This window comes from Carettochelys insculpta, chromosome 27 (assembly GCF_033958435.1).
Source record: "Carettochelys insculpta isolate YL-2023 chromosome 27, ASM3395843v1, whole genome shotgun sequence".
Lineage (NCBI taxonomy): Eukaryota > Metazoa > Chordata > Testudines > Carettochelyidae > Carettochelys > Carettochelys insculpta.
The window spans coordinates 8932960-8954979 of NC_134163.1; the positions used below are offsets into that span (position 1 = coordinate 8932960).

Sequence of the window (22020 nt, forward strand, 5' to 3'; positions counted from 1 at the left end):
TCATAGGGAGAGGAACAGCAAACTAGACATCAAGGAGGGGGCTCTTCAATAGACATTAAGCTTACAGAAGAAATGTCAAACAGGGGATGAAAGGAGGGCCCTGGTCTATACCTAGAAGTTAGACTGACACAGCTACACTTTAGAAAATTCTGCACGCTATGCAATGTGTCAGGACAACCTAACCCACACTGCAGATGCAGCTACAGTGATGGAAGAACTGTTTATGTAGCAACTACCCCGTGTAGAGGTGGATTAGCTACATTGCTAGAAAACCCCCCTTTGTCATGGCAGGAAGCATCCACACCCCAGTACTATGGCTGTGCTGCTGTACCGCCATGAACTTGTCCATGGAAGAGCTGTCAGTGGGCTAAAAATACTTTGTACAATTCAATTTTGTCCTCACTAACATGAATCACCCACAAGAGAAACTGAATCCCAGACCAATGGGCTCAAAAAGATCAAGACAATATTTCTCACTATGAACTAAGGCCTCATTTACATTACAGAATCAGGTTGACGCACGGCAGAGGACATCAACCTATCTATGGAAATGTCCACAGTAAAATTTTGCTACCACCAACGTAACTGCCCCACTACACCTACTTGATAACTCCACCTCCACAAAGGGAGCAATACAGTAAGGTTGACACACTATCAGCGTAGATGCTGTACTGCTTACATCAACATATTACCGCTTTCAGAACCGCCCCACAACATCCCCCACACTGACAGGACAATTAAAACAAGTGTTCCTGATGACAAAGAGCAAAGTGTAGACATGGGCAAGCCATGCAATTAGCACAGCAGCTGGATGCTGACATAAATTAGGGTTGACTTCATTTTGCAGTACAGACACGCCCTAAACACATAGCTAATTGAGCAGCAGCCATCAGGACAGACAGTGAAGCTAAAGTTGGGCAGAAGATGATGCGTAAGAAGCAGCCCAGCCATTGCAGCGTTTTCATTTTGTCAGAGGGTTAATAATGGACTGTTTAAACATCAACTATGCAAGCTGGGTTTTGATTTCCTACTTATGCAGCTAGTATCCCCCTAGGAGATAACCACTGAAGGCCTTGCTTTTGCAGAGACATGATTAACTATGGATGCAATACTATATTACAGGAACAAACAGCCACGCAGTTCTAAAATCCATTGGACAAATCAGAAGACCTATCCCTGCCTCTCCTAAGACACACACACGATTAATTCTTTCCCTGGTCACTGGCTACCACTCTATGCTCCAGAAGCTTTTACAAGAATATTTCACGTTTGTCAACTTATCAATGCTTTCCCAGTTATCCTCTCAACAAGAGGAAAGCAGTCCCCTCCTCTTCTTAGGAAAGGAAAAAATAACCTGACAATTTGACCTTATCTTGGCTGGTCTTATTAGGAATAAGTGCACTATACAGCCTTAGGGGAAAAGTGCAACTGTGCTATAAAACTGACACTCACTGGGGAAAAAATTATTTCAACGTCCATTTTCATTTTAAATCTCTACCCATAATATTTCTTGACATGTTTAGCCTCAGTTAGAAACAAGCTTTTTGCACCATAAACACTTTTTCCTATTTGTCGTTTCCCATGTGCGCCATTTAAGAAAGCCCTTGTTTCAAACTCCGTATCTAACTTACAAAAGCTCTTTGGGAAGATAGGTGTATATGAAAAGAGAGAAGTAACAGGTTTCCCCTACTCACCCACCAAAACCACTAAAACGTAAGTTACTGGAGCCCATTAACTGCTGGTAAAAACTTACTTAATGCAACTAACATCATCAAAGTCACACCTGCTAACACTAGAGAAGTTTGGCCCCAAATGTTGGATTATTTGCATCACGCAAACCAAAAGCAAGAGGCTGTGAATTGGAAAACATGACATCTTTGTTACTGAGGGAAGAAGTGGGAGAAGCAGCTGGATTCTGGGGAAGATGGAAGACTCATAGGGGCAACTGCAGTAGGAGCCAAGAGAATATACAGCAGACCTAGCGAATATCAGTTCTATTGCATATACACATACATCTTAGACGCACGTGTTAAATGCTAGAGATCACGTGATGTAAGAGTACTAAGACTAGGCAGGAAAAAAAGCAAAAAATGTTCGTACAATTGCCACAGCACTCAGCAGCGTGCAAGTGCTCAGTTCAACACGTAGGAGTTCACGGACTGCAGAGACGGGCAGCAAAAGTTATTTATAACTCAGAAAGATTTCCCTGTGAAGAGAGACTGACAGCAGGTCCACACCAGTAGCACTGTGCAAGAAAAGCAAGCACCCACTGCTCCTGTGCCACACTCTAATTTCTTCTGCAGGCAGATACACGTAGTCAGGTGAGGCAAGTGAGACAGCTATAGAGATGAGGATCCTTCCATGGCCCAGCAGGACCTGGAGGATACATGTGTAGTCAGTAGGTTATCTAGTCCAGTCTCGTATTCCAGGCAGACCAGGAATAACCAGTTCTCAAAACCCACCAAGGGCAGAGATTCCACAACTCCCCTTAGTGATACATTCCTGTGCTTAACCACACTGACAGCTAGGAATATTTTTCTGATGTCCAACCTAAACCTTCCTTGCTGCAATTTAAACCCATTGTTTCTTGTCCTATCCAGCAGTTAAAGAGAAGACTTCATCATTCTCCTCCTTAAAAAAAAAAAAAAAAAAAAAAAATCCCTTTCATGTTCTTGAAACCTTATGCTACCATCGATCATCTCTTCTCCAGACTGAACAAACCAAACCAGCTTTTTCAGTCTTTCTTCATGGGTCATGGTTTCTAGACCTTTCATCATTTTTGCTGCTCTCCTCTGGACTCTCTCCAATTTGCCCACATCTTTCCTGAAGTGTGGTGCTCAGAACTGAACACAACACTCCAGGTGAGGCCTTATTGGCATGAAGAATAGAACAATTACTTCTGTTGTCTTGCGATACTCTGGTCCAACATCCCAGAATGGTATTTGCTGTCCTTTTATTTTGGCAACGGTATTACACACCTCATTCCTATTTAGTTTGTGATCCACTGTCAATGAGAGATACCAAGATTCCTTTTTGCAGTACTCCTTCCTAGGCAGACACTTCCTATTTTCTGGCTGCATGCAACTGACTGTTCCTTCCCAAGTGTACTACTTTGCATTTGTCCTTACTGAATGTCATTTCATTCTATTATCTTCTCCAGATCATTTTGGACTTTAATCCTATTCTCCAAGTCACTTATGAAGCGACTGAACAGAACTGGATCTGTCCCTGGGAGACCCCGCTCGTTAAGCACGTTCAGCTTGATTGCCAACCACTGATGACTACACCTCAGCAATGTTTATCCAACAAATCACACAACCCACCTTATAACAGCTTGATTAATTTACACTTCCCTAGCTTATTTATGAGGCGGTCATGTGGGACAGTATTAAAACCCATAACGGCATATGCCATGTAAAGCAAGTATTCTAAACTGAGGCAAACACTTTCATTTATATATATATATATATATATATATATATATATATATATATATATATATATATATATATATATAAAGTTTCCTAGCACGGACACAGCTCACACTGAGGAACCAGTTCTGCCAGGATTGTGCACACCAGTTCCCAGGCTGCAGGCTTCTGTTGACAGAAGTATTGTCGACAGAGCATGTGTTCACACTACAGAGCTCTTGGAAGAAATTTGCCAGTCAGGAGCATTCGGAGAACATCCCTGCATACTTTTTTCTACAAGGAAGAAGGGAATGTCTTGATAGAGAGTGTGGTGTCCCTGCCACAGCCTCCCAACATTTGGCCCCATGTGGATGGGCCAAATGTTGGAAAAGCTTCTCCCAACAGAACTGTCAGCAAAAGATACGTAAATTGACAACAGGTCCCCACAGTCTAGACACAGCCCTAGTTTAAATCAACGACACTGGTGAAAGGAGCTTTTGGCCCAGAGAACTTCTTACACTAGGGCTTTTGCCAACACAGATCTGCTGGTCAGAGATCACACTTCATCATACTCTGACACAGCTGTGCTGGCAACAGTCTGCAGTATGGATGTGGCCCAAAACATTATGTTATATGAGACAAAGAAGATTACCACGTTTGCTGGACATATTAAAGATAAGGAGAAAGTAAGTTCTTACCTCCTGTTCAACATCTCTTGCGATATGAGGCCAGTAAATAAAACTGAGCTGTTTTTTTTTTTTAATTAGTAAAGAATATATGTACACTCAGTTAATCTGTGGTTCTCGCTGCCACAAGTATTGATATCCAGGAGTCAAAACAGGAATATACATTTATGCCTACAGCTGCATTAGACAGAATATTAAGTCTGTCAGGCATTTGAACCCTGGTGCTTCAGGGCACACATCAACCACTATGTAATGGAAATTAGGAAGAAAATTGCCTAAATTATTCCATAACTGGATACAGAGTATCTTGAATCTTCCTTGGATGCACTGACACTAGCCACTGATGCAGAGACAGACTGGATGGACTACTGATTTAATCCACTAGGACTATACTCCTAGACTAGCGAGAGAGGAAGTTCACCAGGACTTCTTCTAGCTAGTGCAAGAGGACTGTGAAAGTGAGTGGAATAATAAGGTAAGGCAGGAGAACCCGGCAAGAGCAAAGCCAGTGCCCATTTTGCCTTTGCCATACTTTTTAATCTGCCACGCAGATGCATTTAGGCAGATGTGGCAAGTGAGAGCCACTTAGATGAAGTATAAAGATCAACAGAGCCCGGACACCCCTTGTCAGAGTGGCAGTGCCCCATGTAAAGGAAATATTCCAAGCTGAGGCAAATGTCAGCATACATACTTGAGCTCATGGTGAGATGTACCTTCCCTGTAAGGAAGAGTTTGGGCTTAATCAACAAAGGCCTGAGTTTCCAAACACCCTGAGCAGGCACAATTCCCAACCATCGTGATAGGAGTTATGGGTGCTCAGCACCTCCTTAAAAAAAATCTGATCCCTAACATTCGTACAGCACTTGATACTGCAGTGGTACATTTCATAGACAGACCTCAAAGTATCACTCCAATTCTCAAAGTGCTACATACCAATTAGGATTGTAATTTTCTCTCGTCCCTCGTGCCAGATACTAATGAGATTTTAATAATAGATTGAGTACCATGGCGGTATCCAGAGATCCTCTAACTTCTGCAGCATACTGTAAAGTCTAATACTGAAACACAAGGTATGTAGAGAGTATATTGGTCTAACAAAAATAAATAAGTACTTCTAGAGCATGTGACTTCAACCAGGATTATGGGTGATGAAAAGCTGGAAAGCAGGAATGCCAAGAGCCACATTTAGAGCTGACAAGTAGGCAGGTAATTAAGCATAGATTTGCAAATACTATATATAGCAGGGATGGGCAACCTAGGCTAGTGAGTTGGCTACATGAGTGGCCCTCCTTCAAATCAGTGGGCAGCAAGATTGTTGGAACCAAGACTGCCTCCAAAGGTAGGGGGCTTTTCCTCACTGCGCTTGCACACCTAGAATGCGCAGGCTGCACCATTACAGCAGTGTCTGCCTGTAGAGCGAGTGCACGTCTCCCACAGCAATGCTGTGTGCAGTCAGCACGCACCGCACTTCACGTGTGTGTCACTTCAGTAACACTGTTACAAAAAAACACCCACATGTGGGCAGAAACCAGCAGAATATGGCCATCCTGCACACGGGCAACAGCAGACACAATGCCTCACAGGCCACACACTTGGCATGATCGGCCGTATGTTGCCCGCAGGCAGGAGCTTGCTCATTACTACTAAGGTTTGGGCTGCAGACACAGATGCCTTCGCACAGCGGGTACGTTACAGATGCTCTGGGGAGAGCTCTAATGCAGAGGTGGGGAAGAGGCCTGCAAGGTTTGGTTTCCCCTTCTCCAGCAGGGGGGACCCAGCACTGGGGCTCTAGCCGCGTGTGGGAAGAGCATCAGTATCTTCTTGGGGGAGGGGGAGGAGCCCTAAGCCCTGCAGGCCTGATCAAAGCAAGCTACAGTTGGTACCCAACCCACAGGAAGCGATGTCTCCTGCGCTGGTTGCAGGCTCTGCCTTGTTCCTCCCATTGTCTGCAAATCTTGGCCAATGAGAGCAGGAGAGGGTGGCGTTTTCCAGCACACGGAGGCACCCACCCCACCCTGCAGCCAGAGTTGTGCCAGGTAGGTACCACCGTCCCCTGGCCCCCCTCCCTCCTGCCCAGACCTCCCACCACAACCCACTCCTGCACCTCATCTCCTGCTCAGACACCCCACCCAGCTCCTGCACTCCACCTCCAGCACCTGCATGCCCAGCCTGCTCCCTGGCAGTCACCTCCCACACACTGACCCCCACATTTTAGGCCCCACAAAATCTACTAGCCCCAGGCCTTGGGGTAAAGCCCTGGGTCTTGGTGCCCCCCCTCTCCCACATGGCTGGGGTGTGAGAAGAACTCGGACACCCAAGTTTTATGAGAGAGGACTGTCCTCCCCATGCCCTGTCTCAGTCAGGGCCACGTTCGTGAAGTGTGGGGTTCTTCATTTTCTTTTTTGGGGGGGGGGGGGGGGATTGCAGGGGGGGGTTGAACTTCTCATGTGCACGTGGCCCTTGACTGATTCTTCTGTGGGTCAGCGGCCTCTGACCAAACGAAATGATTCTGCATCCCGGCTTTAATGCAGCTGAAATAACTGCATTTAGTTCTGGACATTGAAAAAAAAAAAAAATAGTGGGAAAACCTCATGGAAGAGCAAAAACCCAAAACAAGATCTGTTCCTTCCCCTAGTGTCTGTTCTCCAAGGAAGATTCCGACATGCTGCAGCACCAGGGTACGGCATCGTGTGGCACTTCTCTAGCCTTCACTCCTCTTGCGGCTCTCTGCCCCGCCGCTGCTGAAATAATGCAACTCAACTGAATTGGTTTAACGGCCGGCAGGGCAGCAGGAGGGATCTGGCCATTAAACCAATTCAATTGAGTTCCATTAGTTCAGCAGCGGCAGGGCAGGGAGCTGCCTGAGCTGCAGGTGGGGGAAATGCTAAGCCCACAGGAAAGCTGGGGGGAGGGATGGCCAAGCCTGACCCTGCTGGAGCCGCGTACTCCCCCTCCCTCGCTGAGAAGGAGGTGGCAGCTGTGGAGGAGCAGCAGCACAAGCAGCTGGAGGAGCTCGTTGGCTGAGGCGGGTTAATCCTGAGGATGGGGGGCACGGGTTTGGGGCTGGGGTGGATAAAGCCTGGAGGTGGAGGGATTGATGGTTGAGGCAAACATTACAACTCCTTCCTGCTTAAAAGCCTATCCCCAAGCACAGCGTTTGCCTCTCCAATCCAAGGGTGAAAGTAACAAACTTTCTAACTGGTACAAATCACTGTGTGTGCGCACTGCTGCTCTTAAACTAGGGGTGACAAGAAGTACAGTCTGACGTTATTTGTTAAGGATGATCAAATATTCACATGCACTGCAGCCTGGGGAAGTATTGATTCTGTAAACGGATTTGAAAAAATGGCTCTTCTGGTTGCAGACCCCTGGCCTAGGTAAAGCTCATCTTTGCTAATCATTGAGACAACTTTGCTAACATTGGTTTTTACAAAGGCTTAAATGCCAGACAATGCCGCAGATTCTCCATAGATCATTTTTATGCTTAAGGGAACACTATCAAGATTTGAATGTAGCTTAACTGCCATGCTACTGCAATCATAAGGACGTTCAAAAACCTGAATCCAACAGATAACTTGTTCTTAAACATCACTATGTCCTGCAGGCACAAATGAAGAGTCATCCCTTAGCATTTTACTTCTCTCTGATATAGAGCAGCTTTATAAGTGAGAATAATCCCAATATCTAGTTCTCCAGGTTTGTGCCAGACCAGCCCAATCTCTCATAAATCCCCAGAAACATGTGCATAGATGTATGGCTGGGACAAAAAGATATGTGGTTTGTGGGTGTTTTGTTTTTAAAAATGTTTCTCCCCTACAGCAGTTTCAATGTGGTGTTAAGATAAGAAATTTTTTCTTTCTGGGGGCAGGGGGGAGAAAGGAGGCTCCTGAGAGCTGATGAGTGTATATTCAGAGTTACATCTGTACACAGCGAGAAAGGTAACAACAACAAAAATAAAGTATTGCTAGCCCTACTGTCACTCTATTCTGACTTCATCAATTGAATGAATAAATTTTCACTGCCTGGGAATGATGCTTGCTAGTAAGAAGACCACTTTACTTTCTGATCCTACAACAAATTTTTAAGGATAGTCATAGTTGGAAAAAGCCCCTTTAAAGCTTGCTAATGGAGCCAACGTGACCCTGAAGCCTTTGAACTATAAGATACCTCCCAGGGGTTCCATGTTTCAGTCACTTTTAGAACACTAAATATTAGCGACATTATGAGGTGTTATCTGGCAATTCAAACGCAACAAGAGGATTCTGAAATTCCCAGTGGCAGCAAGAGACAAGTTTTATTAATAAGGTATCAGCAGTGATGCTAATCAAACAAATCAGACAATAAAAGGTCTTTGAAGATAAGTGACATGTAGTATTACTACAAAGCGCCTGAGTTCCAGTAGCCGAAGTGTTTCATAACAGACAATCAGCACGGGCGTTGCTACCACCTCTGACTGGTAAGTTCCCAACCTATCTGTATCAGCCTCGGAGACAGAGAACTTGCACACTCCTTACTCTCTCTGCTAGGATGGCTATCATTTCTGCAACCCGAGACACAATGATCAGCTAACGCACAACCGAGATACACACACCATTACTGGACTGAATCCAGGAACAACTTGTTTATCTTCTTTCTAGCTTCGGGACCCACCACTGCTCCGTCTCTGCCTGCTGAATGCATCCATTTCCTGCCAACAGCAATCCATTTCTGGAACTGATGGGGTTGCAGTTTAACAGGATGGGAGGAGGAAATCACACTTGGGAAGAGGATGCTGTTCTAACCAGAGAGAGAGGGGCCACAACAGGCTCAACACTTGAAGAAGTTCCACTGGTGTCACACACAAGCCTGTTTAGAAAGAAGTTGGAGGTGCCCCACTGGGAATTTCTAGGGCTTCCTAATGTCCTTCTCTATACGTCACAACTGAGCACTCATCCAACTCACCCCATCCCAGCTGGAGCAGCCTGACCACTGTTTCTGAGAGAGCATTTCTGCACGCACAGTGAGAAACGTCATTTGGCAGATAGCAGCCATGAGGGATCATGTATTAAATTACCAACATTGGCAGAGTAAAGGTAGACTCACTCATCACATGCTAAGCTCAGGTCACAGGACTTGACAATGTTAATGATTTACAGCAGATAGCAGAACACACCATCAGTGCTACAGCAAGGAAGACCCCAAAGCACTGCTGCACTTCTGCACAAGCAAACTTCACAAGACTCTGTTAACCCTTTTAAGCCAAAAATCAGAAGGCATATTTGGCACAGGTAAGGAACTCGAACAAGTGGGTGTGAGGGGCAGCAACTCACTTTACCAAGTTGGGCAGGAAAGCAGCATATTCTCATGATGGCTGAGCACCCTTTCTCCCATCCTGTTCCATAGCCAATCCTCACTGGAGGCACAGCTACTCCAGTTTTGGAAACTCCACGTATCGGAGAATGGGCTCCTGCACAGCACATTGTTTTCTTCTGTGCATGGCACCTCATGGAGCCCCTATTGCAGAACCTATGCCGAGTAGTTCAGCAGTAGTACATGGCCTCACCAAAGCGTGAGATCAGTGGAAAAGCTGAAGAGGATATTTGCTAAGGAGCAGACGCCCTACACTAAGCACACCTCAATATGGTCACAGCCCGGAACTCAAAGCCCCCACTCCCCTACTAGTTTAACACCAGAATGGGACTGATGGGGAACCTTTTCCTTTGGCCTAATGTGCGCACTACCCTTCCCATAAAAGCCTCCCCGGGAAGGACATTAAGAAACAGCAGTTTGGTGAACCCCACAATTATGCCTTTCATCTATACAACTGTCACAGTGGTTCCTCAAAGAGGGTGACCTATTTGGCTCCAACCACTGCAGAAAAGTGCAGTACCTTCTGTGCTGAGGTTAGGAGCCCCTTCACATAGGTGTGATGGAGCAGCAAGCCCACACAGAGGCACTAATGGATACATGAAAGGAGAGAAACAAGGATGTGCTATAGAAATGAATCTGTTTTTAAAACATAGCTTGCCTTATCTCATCCTTATTTTGCTGCCTCCTTGCTGGGGGAGGAGATCGGTGGCCAGAGATGGGAGGAAATATTTCCTCTCTCTGCTTTCAGGAATCTATCCTCTACCACCCACCTTCCTGTTTCTGACACTTGATAGTTCACTGACTCTCACCCATGACCTACTGACCTTTCATGAAAGAAGGACAGGTCTCAACAACTTTAAATATATACAAATAGGAAAGAGGGGCGAGTCCCAGTTGGTGAAGAGCCAAAAGGACTAACAGCCAGAACTCCTAAGTCCTAGGCTTGGATCTGCCACTCTGGCTTTGAAGGAGCTGTGCATCCTTTCTATGTCCTGGCATCGCTTACCTCTAGGGCCCTGCCAAACTCACAGCTAAGAATAACACATCCCAGACTGTGACAACTGGCTACCGGAGCGTGGTGGTGGTGGTCACAATATTGCCATTCTCACTTTTGTGTTGCCTTCACTGGCACAGAACTAAGAATGTTTATACTGCAGCCCTTCTACAAGAGCCATGTGACTCTTCCCTTTTGGATTAAGATCCCCACAGTTGCAACACAAAATTTCTGATTTATATACCTGGAACCATCACATTTACTCTTTTTTTTTTTTTTTTTTTTTTTTCTTCAAATCCTCTGACTGTGAAATTTACCACACACAAAAAAAAGGACCATGAATCCATGAATTTCGTGGTGCCCTACTCCTTCATAAAATGGGTAATATGTTCCTCACCCATGATGAAGGTGTTTAACTGGGCTGCAGGCACGGGGCTAGTACTTATCTGTGCCAAGAATCTCAGCTTTCATTCAAAGGAAATTTACCAGCTTTATGATTGCAAAGGAAACCTTTAACGTGACGGGAGTGCACCCAATGCAGCAGTAGCTGCCTGAGTTTGCAGAGATGCTGAAACCATAGCTCAGAGATGGTATTATTAATGCTAATCTAGGAGGATAACCAAAACTGTTATTTTAACTACTTCACCACGGACAACTGATGCAAAATAGGAGAAGGCCAATTGTATGGGCAATAGTATTACAATGTACTGTGACTGGCATCTCTTTAGGTGGCTGAAAAGGCAAGCGTTTCTATAAGAACTAAGTATCATTACAGTAAACACTGTCATATCCGGCAGTCCCGGACTGCCGTATGTTAAAATACGCCAAATAATGTTCAACTGCTGCCCTGTTACCTTGTTCGTGGGGGTGGCAGAGAGCTGTTTGCAGGTCTCACACATGGCCGTGCCATGCAGGGAGCCACTCTGGGTGGCGGGCACTGGGCAGAAGATTGGAGGAGCTGCCGGCCACCCGCACACTCAGCACATAGGCTGCCGTGGTAAGAAGGGAAAGCAGCGTCGACGGCCAGGGTGGAACAGAATCCCAGTTAATTGATAATTCTGGTGGGCTGAATAGCGGTTAAACAGCGTTACTGTACATAGGGCAGAATGTTAAATTCAATGCCAACCAAGTGCACTGTAGAAGAAATGGGTGCGACAGAATTGAATGCTCCTATGCTTCCCACCTCTGCAGAGGCATACAGAATGGCAAACACATGAATCATTTAATCTGTGATCCCCAGCAATAGCAGCTAGTACCTCACAGGCACCTCCCAGCATCAGATGAGGATGACGCATGACTGAACTACAACTGATTAGCTGAATAGGAGAGTCCCTCTCCAACGTCCTGTCAACATGCTAAATTCCATGCTGTGCAATACATGAGTGCCATTCTGCACATGGGACACCACGCTGTCCCAGACTCAAGCTGGCTTGATTCCTCAGGCTCCGTCCCACAGGTGCACATTAATGCTGAAAGCCAGATCTGGAGGATGGCCGAGGATTCCTGGCTGGGCCAATATTAACAGAACATGTGCCACGTAAGTCATGTTCACTGTTATTCTGGCAGCAATGTTTAACTTTACCTCTTCAGGTTTTCCACACTTATGGATGCAGCAACTGGCACCCAAACTTGCCTGGTGCAGTACATTTCTGACTCCAGTGGGAGCTGAGGTGTTCAGTGCAGCACACATTTGTGCTCTGTCTGCAGTCCTAATCATCAGAACATACAAACTCACACAGTTCTGCCATTCCCAGCTCATACTTAGGTTGTCCTGGAGCAGCCTCTCCCAGGAACTGTTTGGAATAATTACACAGAACGCCGTTTCCACACACAGTCAGACATAATGGAATTCTATATCAGAAAGCGTATTCCCTCATTTGGTGGCTTTCTAACCCTGACATTTAATGTCATCTTCCTCCTTTCTGTTGCAGGTCCTAGTCTGACTTGGAAAATATTTTCATGTTTCTACCTGAGACTGTATATTGATTTTTCTCAAAACCATTTACGCTTGAGTGAATCTGACACCAGAAAGGAACAGTTTGAAAATCTCTGTTGAATCCCTCTCTCTCTCTCTCTCCCCTAGTCCTTCCTTACTATATGTAATTTTTCTTCCCAGGCTAATATCACAACTGACCAGGTTACCACTTTTTCTTTCAAATGCATTTTATATATAGACACACTTGTCTACTTAAAGTTTCAGTGGGAAGTTGCCAATTGATGTGAAACAGGTTTACTTACACTACAGGAGTGCAAACTAATTTTGTGTGTGGAAAATCACTTTCATTAACTTTGGTGGCCAAGTGGAATAGACTGAAGTCTTCTGATATGGAAATCTGTTGCCTAGGATTTGAAATGTGGAATTGAGTGCTCCCATGAGAGGATGAATTTTAAAAATAAACCTCTCAAACAGAGTATTCCAGATGCAGACAAAAATCTAACAAAACTAAGCCACCCTGAAACAAGTCATCAAATTTCCCCAGGAACCCACAACCTGGTCTGCGTATGCAGAATGAAGGAAGTAAACAGAGGAAAATAATACTCCAACAAAAATTCTAAAGAACAATATAAGGAATTGACTTGACATAGCTAGACAGACTTTTTTTTTTTAATACTTCTTATAAATCAGCAACCTCAAAAAAATGCATGAAGATGCAAATGTAAAGCCACAAAAAGAAGGAACATGTCTCGGGTGAATAAATCAAGGAAATCAGCCTAGCCCGAGTGAGAAAAACAACAACAACAACAAAAAAAATGAAGAATGAGAAATCCTCTCTCTTTCCCAGGTTTTGTCTACATTGCAAGCTTCTGTTGGAAACACAGGCCTCCCAACAGACAACTGCCACTCCAGGAGCCTTCTGCAAACATACCAGTCATCCTCATTCCATGAAGAAGGGAGGTGTCAGCAGAGGGGGTTTTCCCAACATTTAGCCTCATGTGGATGTCCCAAATGTTGGAAAAGCCTCTCCCAAGAGAAGCGTCAGCAGGAAATACATGAAAATGCGTTGTGCCATTTGCGTATCTTTTTGCCGACAGATCTCTTCAATCTAGACACACCCCAGCCACAAAACTGTCCTTGAATGGCATGCCTGGGACTGAACTAGACCACACTGCTCAGGCATTACAGGCACACTACCGCATTGCTGAGCTGGCACTGCTAAATTAAGTGGAAGGAAATTCTTGGGATACACCAGCAACTGGCTGGAGAGGGTGCCTGCATGCAAGTTGATCCTAGAGATCTCCTGACCCTTCTAGCTACAACTATCATCAGGTTACAGAGAACTGTTCCAGCTGCTAGACTACTAAAGGAAAAGCTCTTTCTTCTGTCAAAGGAAGAGATCATGAAAGCAGCCATCAGCCTCACAAAAGTGTATCTATGAGAGGGAGGGGGGAGTTATGGACACCAGCCACTTTTCAGAGGTCCCAGTATTAGCCATAGGATTGTGGGGTGGTTAGATCTATGTGGTGCTTCCCACCTGGCCACTGGCTCTTGCATTTCATACATGGGGGCAGGAGACTGCTGGGCTTTGCATTTCAGAGCAGGAAAGAGGGAGCAGTAACTGTCCCTCCTCACAAATCCTGCTATTGTGTGTATATACACATGCACATGGAGATACGCATCTCAGAACTGCAAGAGACCTCAGGAGGTCATTGAGTCTAGTCCCCTGCCCTCTTGAGCTCCAATCCCCAACCCCCAAACATTTTTTTTCCCTTTTATTTACCCTAAATGGCACCCTCAAGGATTGAACTCACAACCCTAGGTTCAGTCAGGCCAATGCTCAAGCCACTGAGCTGTCCCTCCCATCAATCCTGATGAGGGAGGAGAGTGTATCTTTATTTCACAGACCAAGTTATGCTGCTTTCATACTACACAGCATCTTTTGATTCAACTCTTTTGATTACCTGCAACAAGGACAGCTTTTTGTTTTGTCTGACCGTCAGAAGCTCACAAGGAGGGGATAGGCTAACAAAATTTCCTCAACAACTGGAACACCGCTGGTCCCGAGATCTCCCTAATATAGTTTAGGAAGCCAGCAAGCCAGGCTCTGGCATCAAAAAGGATAGAGGGCTAAAGAACTGGGAAGAATGTTTCTAATGCAGATAGACCTATCATCCACTATTTGCAGAGCCAGTTTACAAAAGGACAGGGTTCAGCAAGGTTTGTGAGGTCAGCTTCATTGAGGCCAAGCGTGTTGGACCGGTTTTACGAAGGCATTTGAGATGAGGGCTAGTTGTCTCCAATCTCTGAAACACCCAGCCCAGATACACAATTCTCCGCTTTTGTTAGCTTGAGAGCACTATAAAAGCAGTGTCAGCTAACAGATGTCTTGTTGTGTAGGTGGGACCACAAGAGAGGTTAGGTAGTAGGGATGAGTGAGAAGAAATCCCCCATTATATCACTGGCAGGATTGTGTGTGCACACGGTTACAGTTTCAGTCAGTGCAGACTGCATGTGTAAATCGATGTGATCCAGTTTACAGCCCTGCCCACACTGTGACTGAAATCAAGTAAAAGGCAAACAGCTAGTGCTAGCGAGACAGAACCATTTCCTCATTCCTGATGGACAAGCGTGGCTGTTTACATTACTTTGTACCACTGCGTTAGGCCCTGTCTACACTGCAAAGTTGTACTGCTTTAGCAGTACTAGTAAAGGGGTACACGCCACTGCCCAATGCAGTTATAGCTGTATAAAGGTGATTGTACAAGTACAGGAAGGGGGTTACTGTCCCTTTGTAATAAGAGAATAGTTATCCCCCCCCACGTCCCAATTTACAAAAGGTGATCACAGTATCTTTATCATTTTTTTATATATGGGGCAACTGGGGCAGAAGGGGGTGAAATGTCACCCTGCAGGCCTGTGACAGAGCTGGGAATAAAACCCAGGTCTTCTCAGCTCTATTCCAGAGTGCTCTAGCCACTAACCGACCTTTGTACCAATGTAACTGCATCCATCCTAGGGCCTGTACTGGTAAAATTACACCAAATAAAAAAAAAAAAACAACAAAACCTGGGGTGGAGGAGGGGGAAATCACACCTTTGACATAATTACACCAGTACAACATTGTAGGGTTGACTAGGCCAGTCTGATTTAACTCAAGACTCAATAAGGAGTCAATATTTAATTAGGATAATTCAGGATATCCATATCATGATATCAAACATATTGGAATGGCTATTAAACTTTGTGCTTCAGAGCTTAAAATGATCTCTAACTGTCAGAGAGCAGGATGAGACTTCTACAGGAGGTAGAGTATCCCCCATCTGCCCATTGCAGGGCTCTCACACCTCACTATGGAACACCTGATACCTAGCCACTGTCAGAGAACGGATACTGGCATAAGACCACCTTAGGAACTGCCAGGCTGGAACAAATCTATGACTGACACAATGGTAAGAGTGCTACAATGATTTTTTCCTAGCTTGCTTCCAAATCTATGCGCTGAAATTCAAAACCAAAGAAACAGCTTCCACATTTCTGGATCTCTTCCCTCTGTGGAGAAATCCGCATCTTTTAAAAAAGAGGGATATGTAACTATGAAGCTGCAGGACTTGTTCTAGATGCACATGGGATAATTATTCATCACCTGGAACAGTTTGCCAGTACGGGTTATTGGGCAGGGGAAGAGGTTGGTTTGATTTGTTTTTTTGCTACAAGCTCTGTTGCTTTCTGCTGTGTGGGAGTCCGGCAGCTTCACCCAAGAAAAGAGCAGACCACTGAAATAGAAGCCAAAAGGCATTTCTAAAGAACACAATGGAACAGGATCAAGTCCCCCTCATAGCCACAAGCACCGCCCTGCTCAGCTGGAAGAAGAGGACTTGGCAGCCTGGCCTGGCCAGGAGCCAGAAGATCCTAAACTTACTGGCACAACAAAGGAGTATTTTTGAGGGAAGGATTGTTAGATTCATTTACAGGCCTAATCTTCATATGTCTTGCCCTGTTCAACAGCTGAAGTGGAATTAAATTCAGGCCTTTAAGAAAGCCACTGCCAAATACACACGTGTGGCAGATGCAATTCCTCTGTCAGAGCCAAAAAATAAAGTACAGTCTGTGATGTCTTCTATTCTCACCCCCTCCCGCAACAGCATAGCAGAAATGGGTGGGACATTGTACATGCACGCATGGGGCAGAAACAAGGGAAACAGAATGGGTGTATTGGTTCTGACCTCCCAGAGAAACTCTGCAGCTCGTGCTATTGTCAAAGCCAAACACCTGAGAGCAGCTAGATATGTCCATCCTCAAAAAGAAGAGCAGCGGGACAGACTGCCTTCCTCCACGTCACAGTGAAACACGCAATTCATTTCTGCAACCATGCCATGAACATTGGCAGCAAGCCTCAAATTAAACTAGGCTGAGTCAGATTAGGTCAATTTGCAAATCTTGGCTGCAGCAGGGAGATGTAAGAAATGATGACTCAAGATGCAACTGTGCATACTCTTTATCGCTTTTTTTTTTTTTAAAGTGACCTCAGAAGCAGGCTACATGTTCAAATAAAGCGAAAAAAGGGAAGGACTCCTCAAACAAACAGGCCGCCAACAAATTTTCTGCATTGTGGCTATTGCTTGCTTCAATCATCTGCAGAATTTAACAGTTCCATAAGTGTACAAGACATTGGCAGAAAGCTTTCACCACATTTTCAAGAGCGATGTATTTAATCTTGAGAAACGTACTGCTTTTGACTTAGAGATGAACTTTCACGTATACTTGCTCTGCTTAAAACATAGTAGTCTGTAGCAGTGAAATCCTCCAGAGGATCCCAGTATGAGCTTTCCTGCTGGGTTGCCATAATGCACCTGATCCAGGGGGTTGTTTCACCAGCTGGGGAACTACAGACTTCTGCAGTCTACACTTCTGTTTTTCCATTTAAGCAAAGTGCCTTTATGAAGATGTAACTGAGAAAGGAGGCAAAAAGCACTGCAACTTGGATTAAGCTGAACTTTGCTGGAACTGTTTATACTTTGTGCCTGGAAAATATAAGGAGTCCATTGGTAGAGAAGCACACAGTGTTCAACTGTCATTTGAAAGGGGGTAAAATTATAGTGTTTCGGAGTATTTGCAGGGTGTTCTCCACAAAGAAATCTTTGTCGATACCTGGTGCATTCCAACAAAGTATTACTAAACCACAAGGGTAAGCCATCTCTGACAGGCATGGTTAGCAGAAGCCAAGAGGACAAGGAAGAACTAGTGTGTGAATTTAATGAGAAGCAGGGAAGTCACCCCCAAAAACTTCCTTTCAGTTTATCTGAGGAATTTGGCTCTCATAACTGAGTGGTAGAATCCCTTTTTGATGAAAGCATGAACAAACACTCTTTGAACTCAGGATAACAGCTTTTCCTGGTCCTATTGAGGGAGTTTTTAAAAAACTGTTTGTGTAATAAGTCATTAAAAAAATTGCACACTGGACAGGTTTTCCCTCCTGGAATCTGAACGCTTCCATTTCCTTTAAAACACACACCCCCACACACACATACCAAAACTCATATTTCATCATGCACACACCACAAAATCCTTTTCCACTTCCTGACGCCAGTTACTATCAAGGAAGAGGGAGTTTCCGGAGGTTATGCTGCAGCTTGCTGATGTCCTTTACTCGATCCCAGGTATAACATGGGCCTGATATTCCTAGCTGCAAACCCACCTTCTGGGGCCAGAATTTAACTCCAGGTGGTATCCCTCACAGTCTTCCCATCTTTTCAGAGTTCTCACAATTTTTAAAAAAAGCGTAATTCAATGTGCGGAGAATTGCAGTCCATTTTATAGTCAAGCTTATTAAAGTAGAAACTCTACAGGGCATAAGTTGTACTTATGGCTGCTAACCAAAAAACTACTGCAGTTCACTCACAATTAACTGTTCATAACAAAACAGTTAAAAAACATATGAAAATCATCACTCATTACTTGTAATACACCTTTGAATGGTGCACTTATAGCAATGAAATACGCAAAAGCACTAGCAGACAGTCATTCTGGACCATATACCTCTCCACTTACTAGCCGCAGTGGAAGACTCCTATCTCTGAGCTAGCATTTCGACTAAGCAACACATGACACATCGGAGTTGTAGAATTACACTGAGTTGTAGAATTTACATCTGAGAGGAATTAAGATGACACTTTACATAACAGAACCTAGTTTCATCTTCCTCCTGAGTTCAGGATAAATAGTCATGGTGAGGGTATAAAAACCTAAAGAGCACAAGGCAGGCTAAGAAAAGGATCTCTTTGCTGTCTTATTGTTTTATTTGTGGATTTAACCCACAATTTAACATGTTGAATCCAATACTTGTCAAGAAAAGAACTACAGACATGAATATTTAGCAAGACAGTATTTCTTTTCTCTTTTTGCTGAAGGGGAAGAACCCAAGGGCACCAATAGTGTAGAATGTGACAATCAGCTGGTCTTAGCCAGCATTCCTCACCCCTGAAAACAACGAAACGTTACAGCATTCCTGACACAATTGGATCAGCAAGTCACTAGTTAGATTGAGCTTTTTATCTTTCATGAAAACAGAAACATTTAATTTCTGAATCAAACTTCAGCATAACATGGGTATTTATTCCACCCCTTCTCTGCACTCCCAGAACAAATGAGTGCCAAGTGAAGAGAACACCAGCCAGATGGAATTTACAAGGAACCATGGATGTAAAGCAAGTAGGAACTGAGGGGCAAGAAGAAATTGATGCAGGAATAACAAACAGCCATCGTTTTACCTGCTGCTTCCCTGGGCACATTTTTGTTTACAGAGAGAACACTACAGTGAGCCTGCATCATTTCTGCCAAAATACAAAACAAACCTCTTTACTCAAAAGGTAACTTAGTATGCAAAAGAAATGCTAGATTTGTTGTGAGAAAAGACAGAGATATTCAGCATCAGCAGATTTAAGACATTAACCTAGATATTTTTCCAGAAGATGATGTACTGTATAGTCAGTCGGCAGTGACACAGTCAACATGACACTTTTAATTCAGAAACATCTGCCTTTGCCATCATAACTGCCTCCACCACAGCTGCAATTTTGAGCCGTCTCCCTCTCTACTTAACCCCTTCTCACCAGACTCAAAAATAGACTGAGATGAAACAATGCAGTTGTCAATCATTCAGTGACTGAGTCAACTGTCCAGAAGGAAGGGTCTATTGCACGTAGGGATCAGCATTTTACTGGAGACAACAGTAGAGAAATCTGAACAGAGAAACAATGCCAAGAATTAAAGAGAGGGTAACCATACATCCTGTTGTGGTTGGTACAGTGCCATTTCTGAGCCCTGTCTTGGATTTGGTGTTAAACATAAAAAAACCTCTGCATTTGTCCCTTTTGCTCTTACTAACTTCATCAGCTGGCAGGAGCAAACAGAAAACAATGCCCATTTTTGTTTAAAAAAAAACCTGAGGTGCGTGAGGAGGAATGTGCAGTGGTTACTGGGGCAAGCGGAGATGTCAGCCCCATGGGGAGAGAAAGGGGGAGGAAGGTTTCCAGCAGCAGCCTTGTAGGATGGGGGCTCAAGAGAGCAACTGTCAGTTCTCTTTTCCCTTTGGGAAACCATTAATTAAAGAGCACTGTGTTAACTGAACCCCCAAACCGCAGAATCAGCATGTGTGCCACTGTCCTGAGGCGAAATGGGGGAAATTTCTAAAGGCACAATAATAAGGGGGGAGCTGTTGTGGGCACGACAGCAGAGCCCTGGAAACAGGAGCCGCTCTGAGCGTCAGTCAATCTGGGCACACAGACTCCTGCGACTCTGAGCAAGAGTCCGCCCACCCTTGGCCAAGCCAGCAAAGTGTAACCCAGCTGGGGCCATGCAGGAGAGGAGCGGAGCGGGCAACCCGCAGCAGGTGGGCGCGAGTGTGTCCGTAAGGACGGGACGAGAAGGGGGTGTCGGTCTCTAGGTCTCTCACCTGGCTCGCTTTGTAGAACTGCTTCTTCAGCCCAGCCACCGACATGCTGCCTCCGCTCCCGGCCCCGGCGGCCCAGGCACTGACCAGCGCTGCACCGACCGGCTGCCCGGACACACGGACCAGCCTGAGACCAAGGACAGACGGAGCCGAGCCTGGCCAGGGACAGCCCGAGACCCGCAGACACGCAGAGCAAAGCCCGAGGGGAGGAGGCGGGCGGACAGAGGGACCCTGACACACGGAAGGAGGGACAGACGGACGGACGCCCCAGCAGCGCCCCACAGACAGACAGACAGACACGACACAGCCCGCCACCCCCACCGCCTCCTCCTGCTCCTCAGCGGACGTTACATGGCACCTCGCCGCACACTTCCGCCCCTGGCCAGACCGGAAGCCGGCCCGCACGGCGGAGGAACACACGCCCCTCCCCCGTGCTTCCCGGCGCGCCACGTCAGAAACCACTCCGCCCCCTGCCGGCCTGGGGGAGCGACCGCCTCCCTGTGGCTCCGCCGCTACCATCGATAAGAGCGTTGGAGAGAATGACCCTAGCGTAGTACCACCGACAGTCAACTCGCGGCTAGAGAGTCACCCTTCAGGCAATGTGCTGCTACGGAGCCCCCTGTGGGCAGGAGTACCACAGAGAGCGCTCCCTCCCCACCACCAAAACCCGCAGGCGTGGCTGAGGCAGCAGGTGTTATGTCGTGATTGTGAGCACACTTGTGATTGTGAGCTGTAAATAGCGATCACTATTATGTTCACTATTAAGCAAAAGCGTTATTATAATTTCCTTTGTTAGTAGCTCTCTTTTTAATCACTGTGGCCACCACCACTTATCACTATAATGGTTTTAGACTGCAGGCTGTTACTTTCACTACTCTCAGGATTCCAATGGCTTTATCACCATTAATTTTCTCATCACCGTTACTGCAATTATTAACTATTAACTACTACTCTTAATTATCATTTTTATAGTGTCAACAGCACTCTTAGCCAGGAGTGGGCAATAAGCAGCCTGCGAGACAGACATGGTTTGCCAGATATCAGAGAGGTAGCTGTGTTAGTCTGTAGCTTCGAGAACAACAAGAAGTCTTGTGGCACCTTATAGACTAACAGATATTTTGGAGCATAAGCTTTCATGGGCAAAAACCCGCTTCATCAGATGCATCTACGTGCATTACCTATTCTGGCGATACCATCACTGCACCTAAGCAGGTTGTTCAGAGAATCATGGGCACATTCTCATGTTCCTCACTAACATCATATATGCCATCATGTGCCAACAATGCTCAGATGCTTGGTATATTGGACAGACTTCAAACTCTCTCATACAAAGAGCTAATGGGAACAAAGTAGACATAAAAACATTCCTGATACACAAACCAGTTAGACTACATTTTAATGGAATGGGCCATTCTGTTAATGACTTAAGAGTCTGCGTCTTATTGAAGAAGAATTTTCAGTCTGCTGTGGAAAGAGAAACTGCTGAACTCTCTTTCATATTCAAATTCGACACATTAACACGTGGTTTGAACCGAGATGCAAATTTTCTGGGATATTATAGGGGCTCTTTGGCATACTTGGCTTAATCTAATTCTTGACTCCCTGCCCCCCACCCCCTGCTCTCTGATTTGCTCACCTTGATAATTTTTTTCTGATTTGTTAACTTTGATTACTGTTTTGGGTTCTCTATGTCT

The 22020-nt window shown here is 45.3% G+C and overlaps 1 protein-coding gene across 3 annotated transcripts in view; it reads right to left on the reverse strand.

Annotated features, from left to right (window-relative positions):
• SH3GL1 (SH3 domain containing GRB2 like 1, endophilin A2) overlaps nt 1-20700 on the reverse strand; it is a 56277-nt gene extending 35577 nt beyond the window's left edge. For all 3 annotated transcript variants that reach the window (XM_074978644.1, XM_074978642.1, XM_074978643.1), the window contains exon 1: nt 20330-20700. In XM_074978644.1, coding sequence (XP_074834745.1) covers nt 20330-20374 — 45 coding nt within the window. In that variant the 5' untranslated portion in view covers nt 20375-20700. The remainder of the gene's footprint in view (nt 1-20329) is intronic.
• Nucleotides 20701-22020: the final 1320 nt, after the last annotated feature.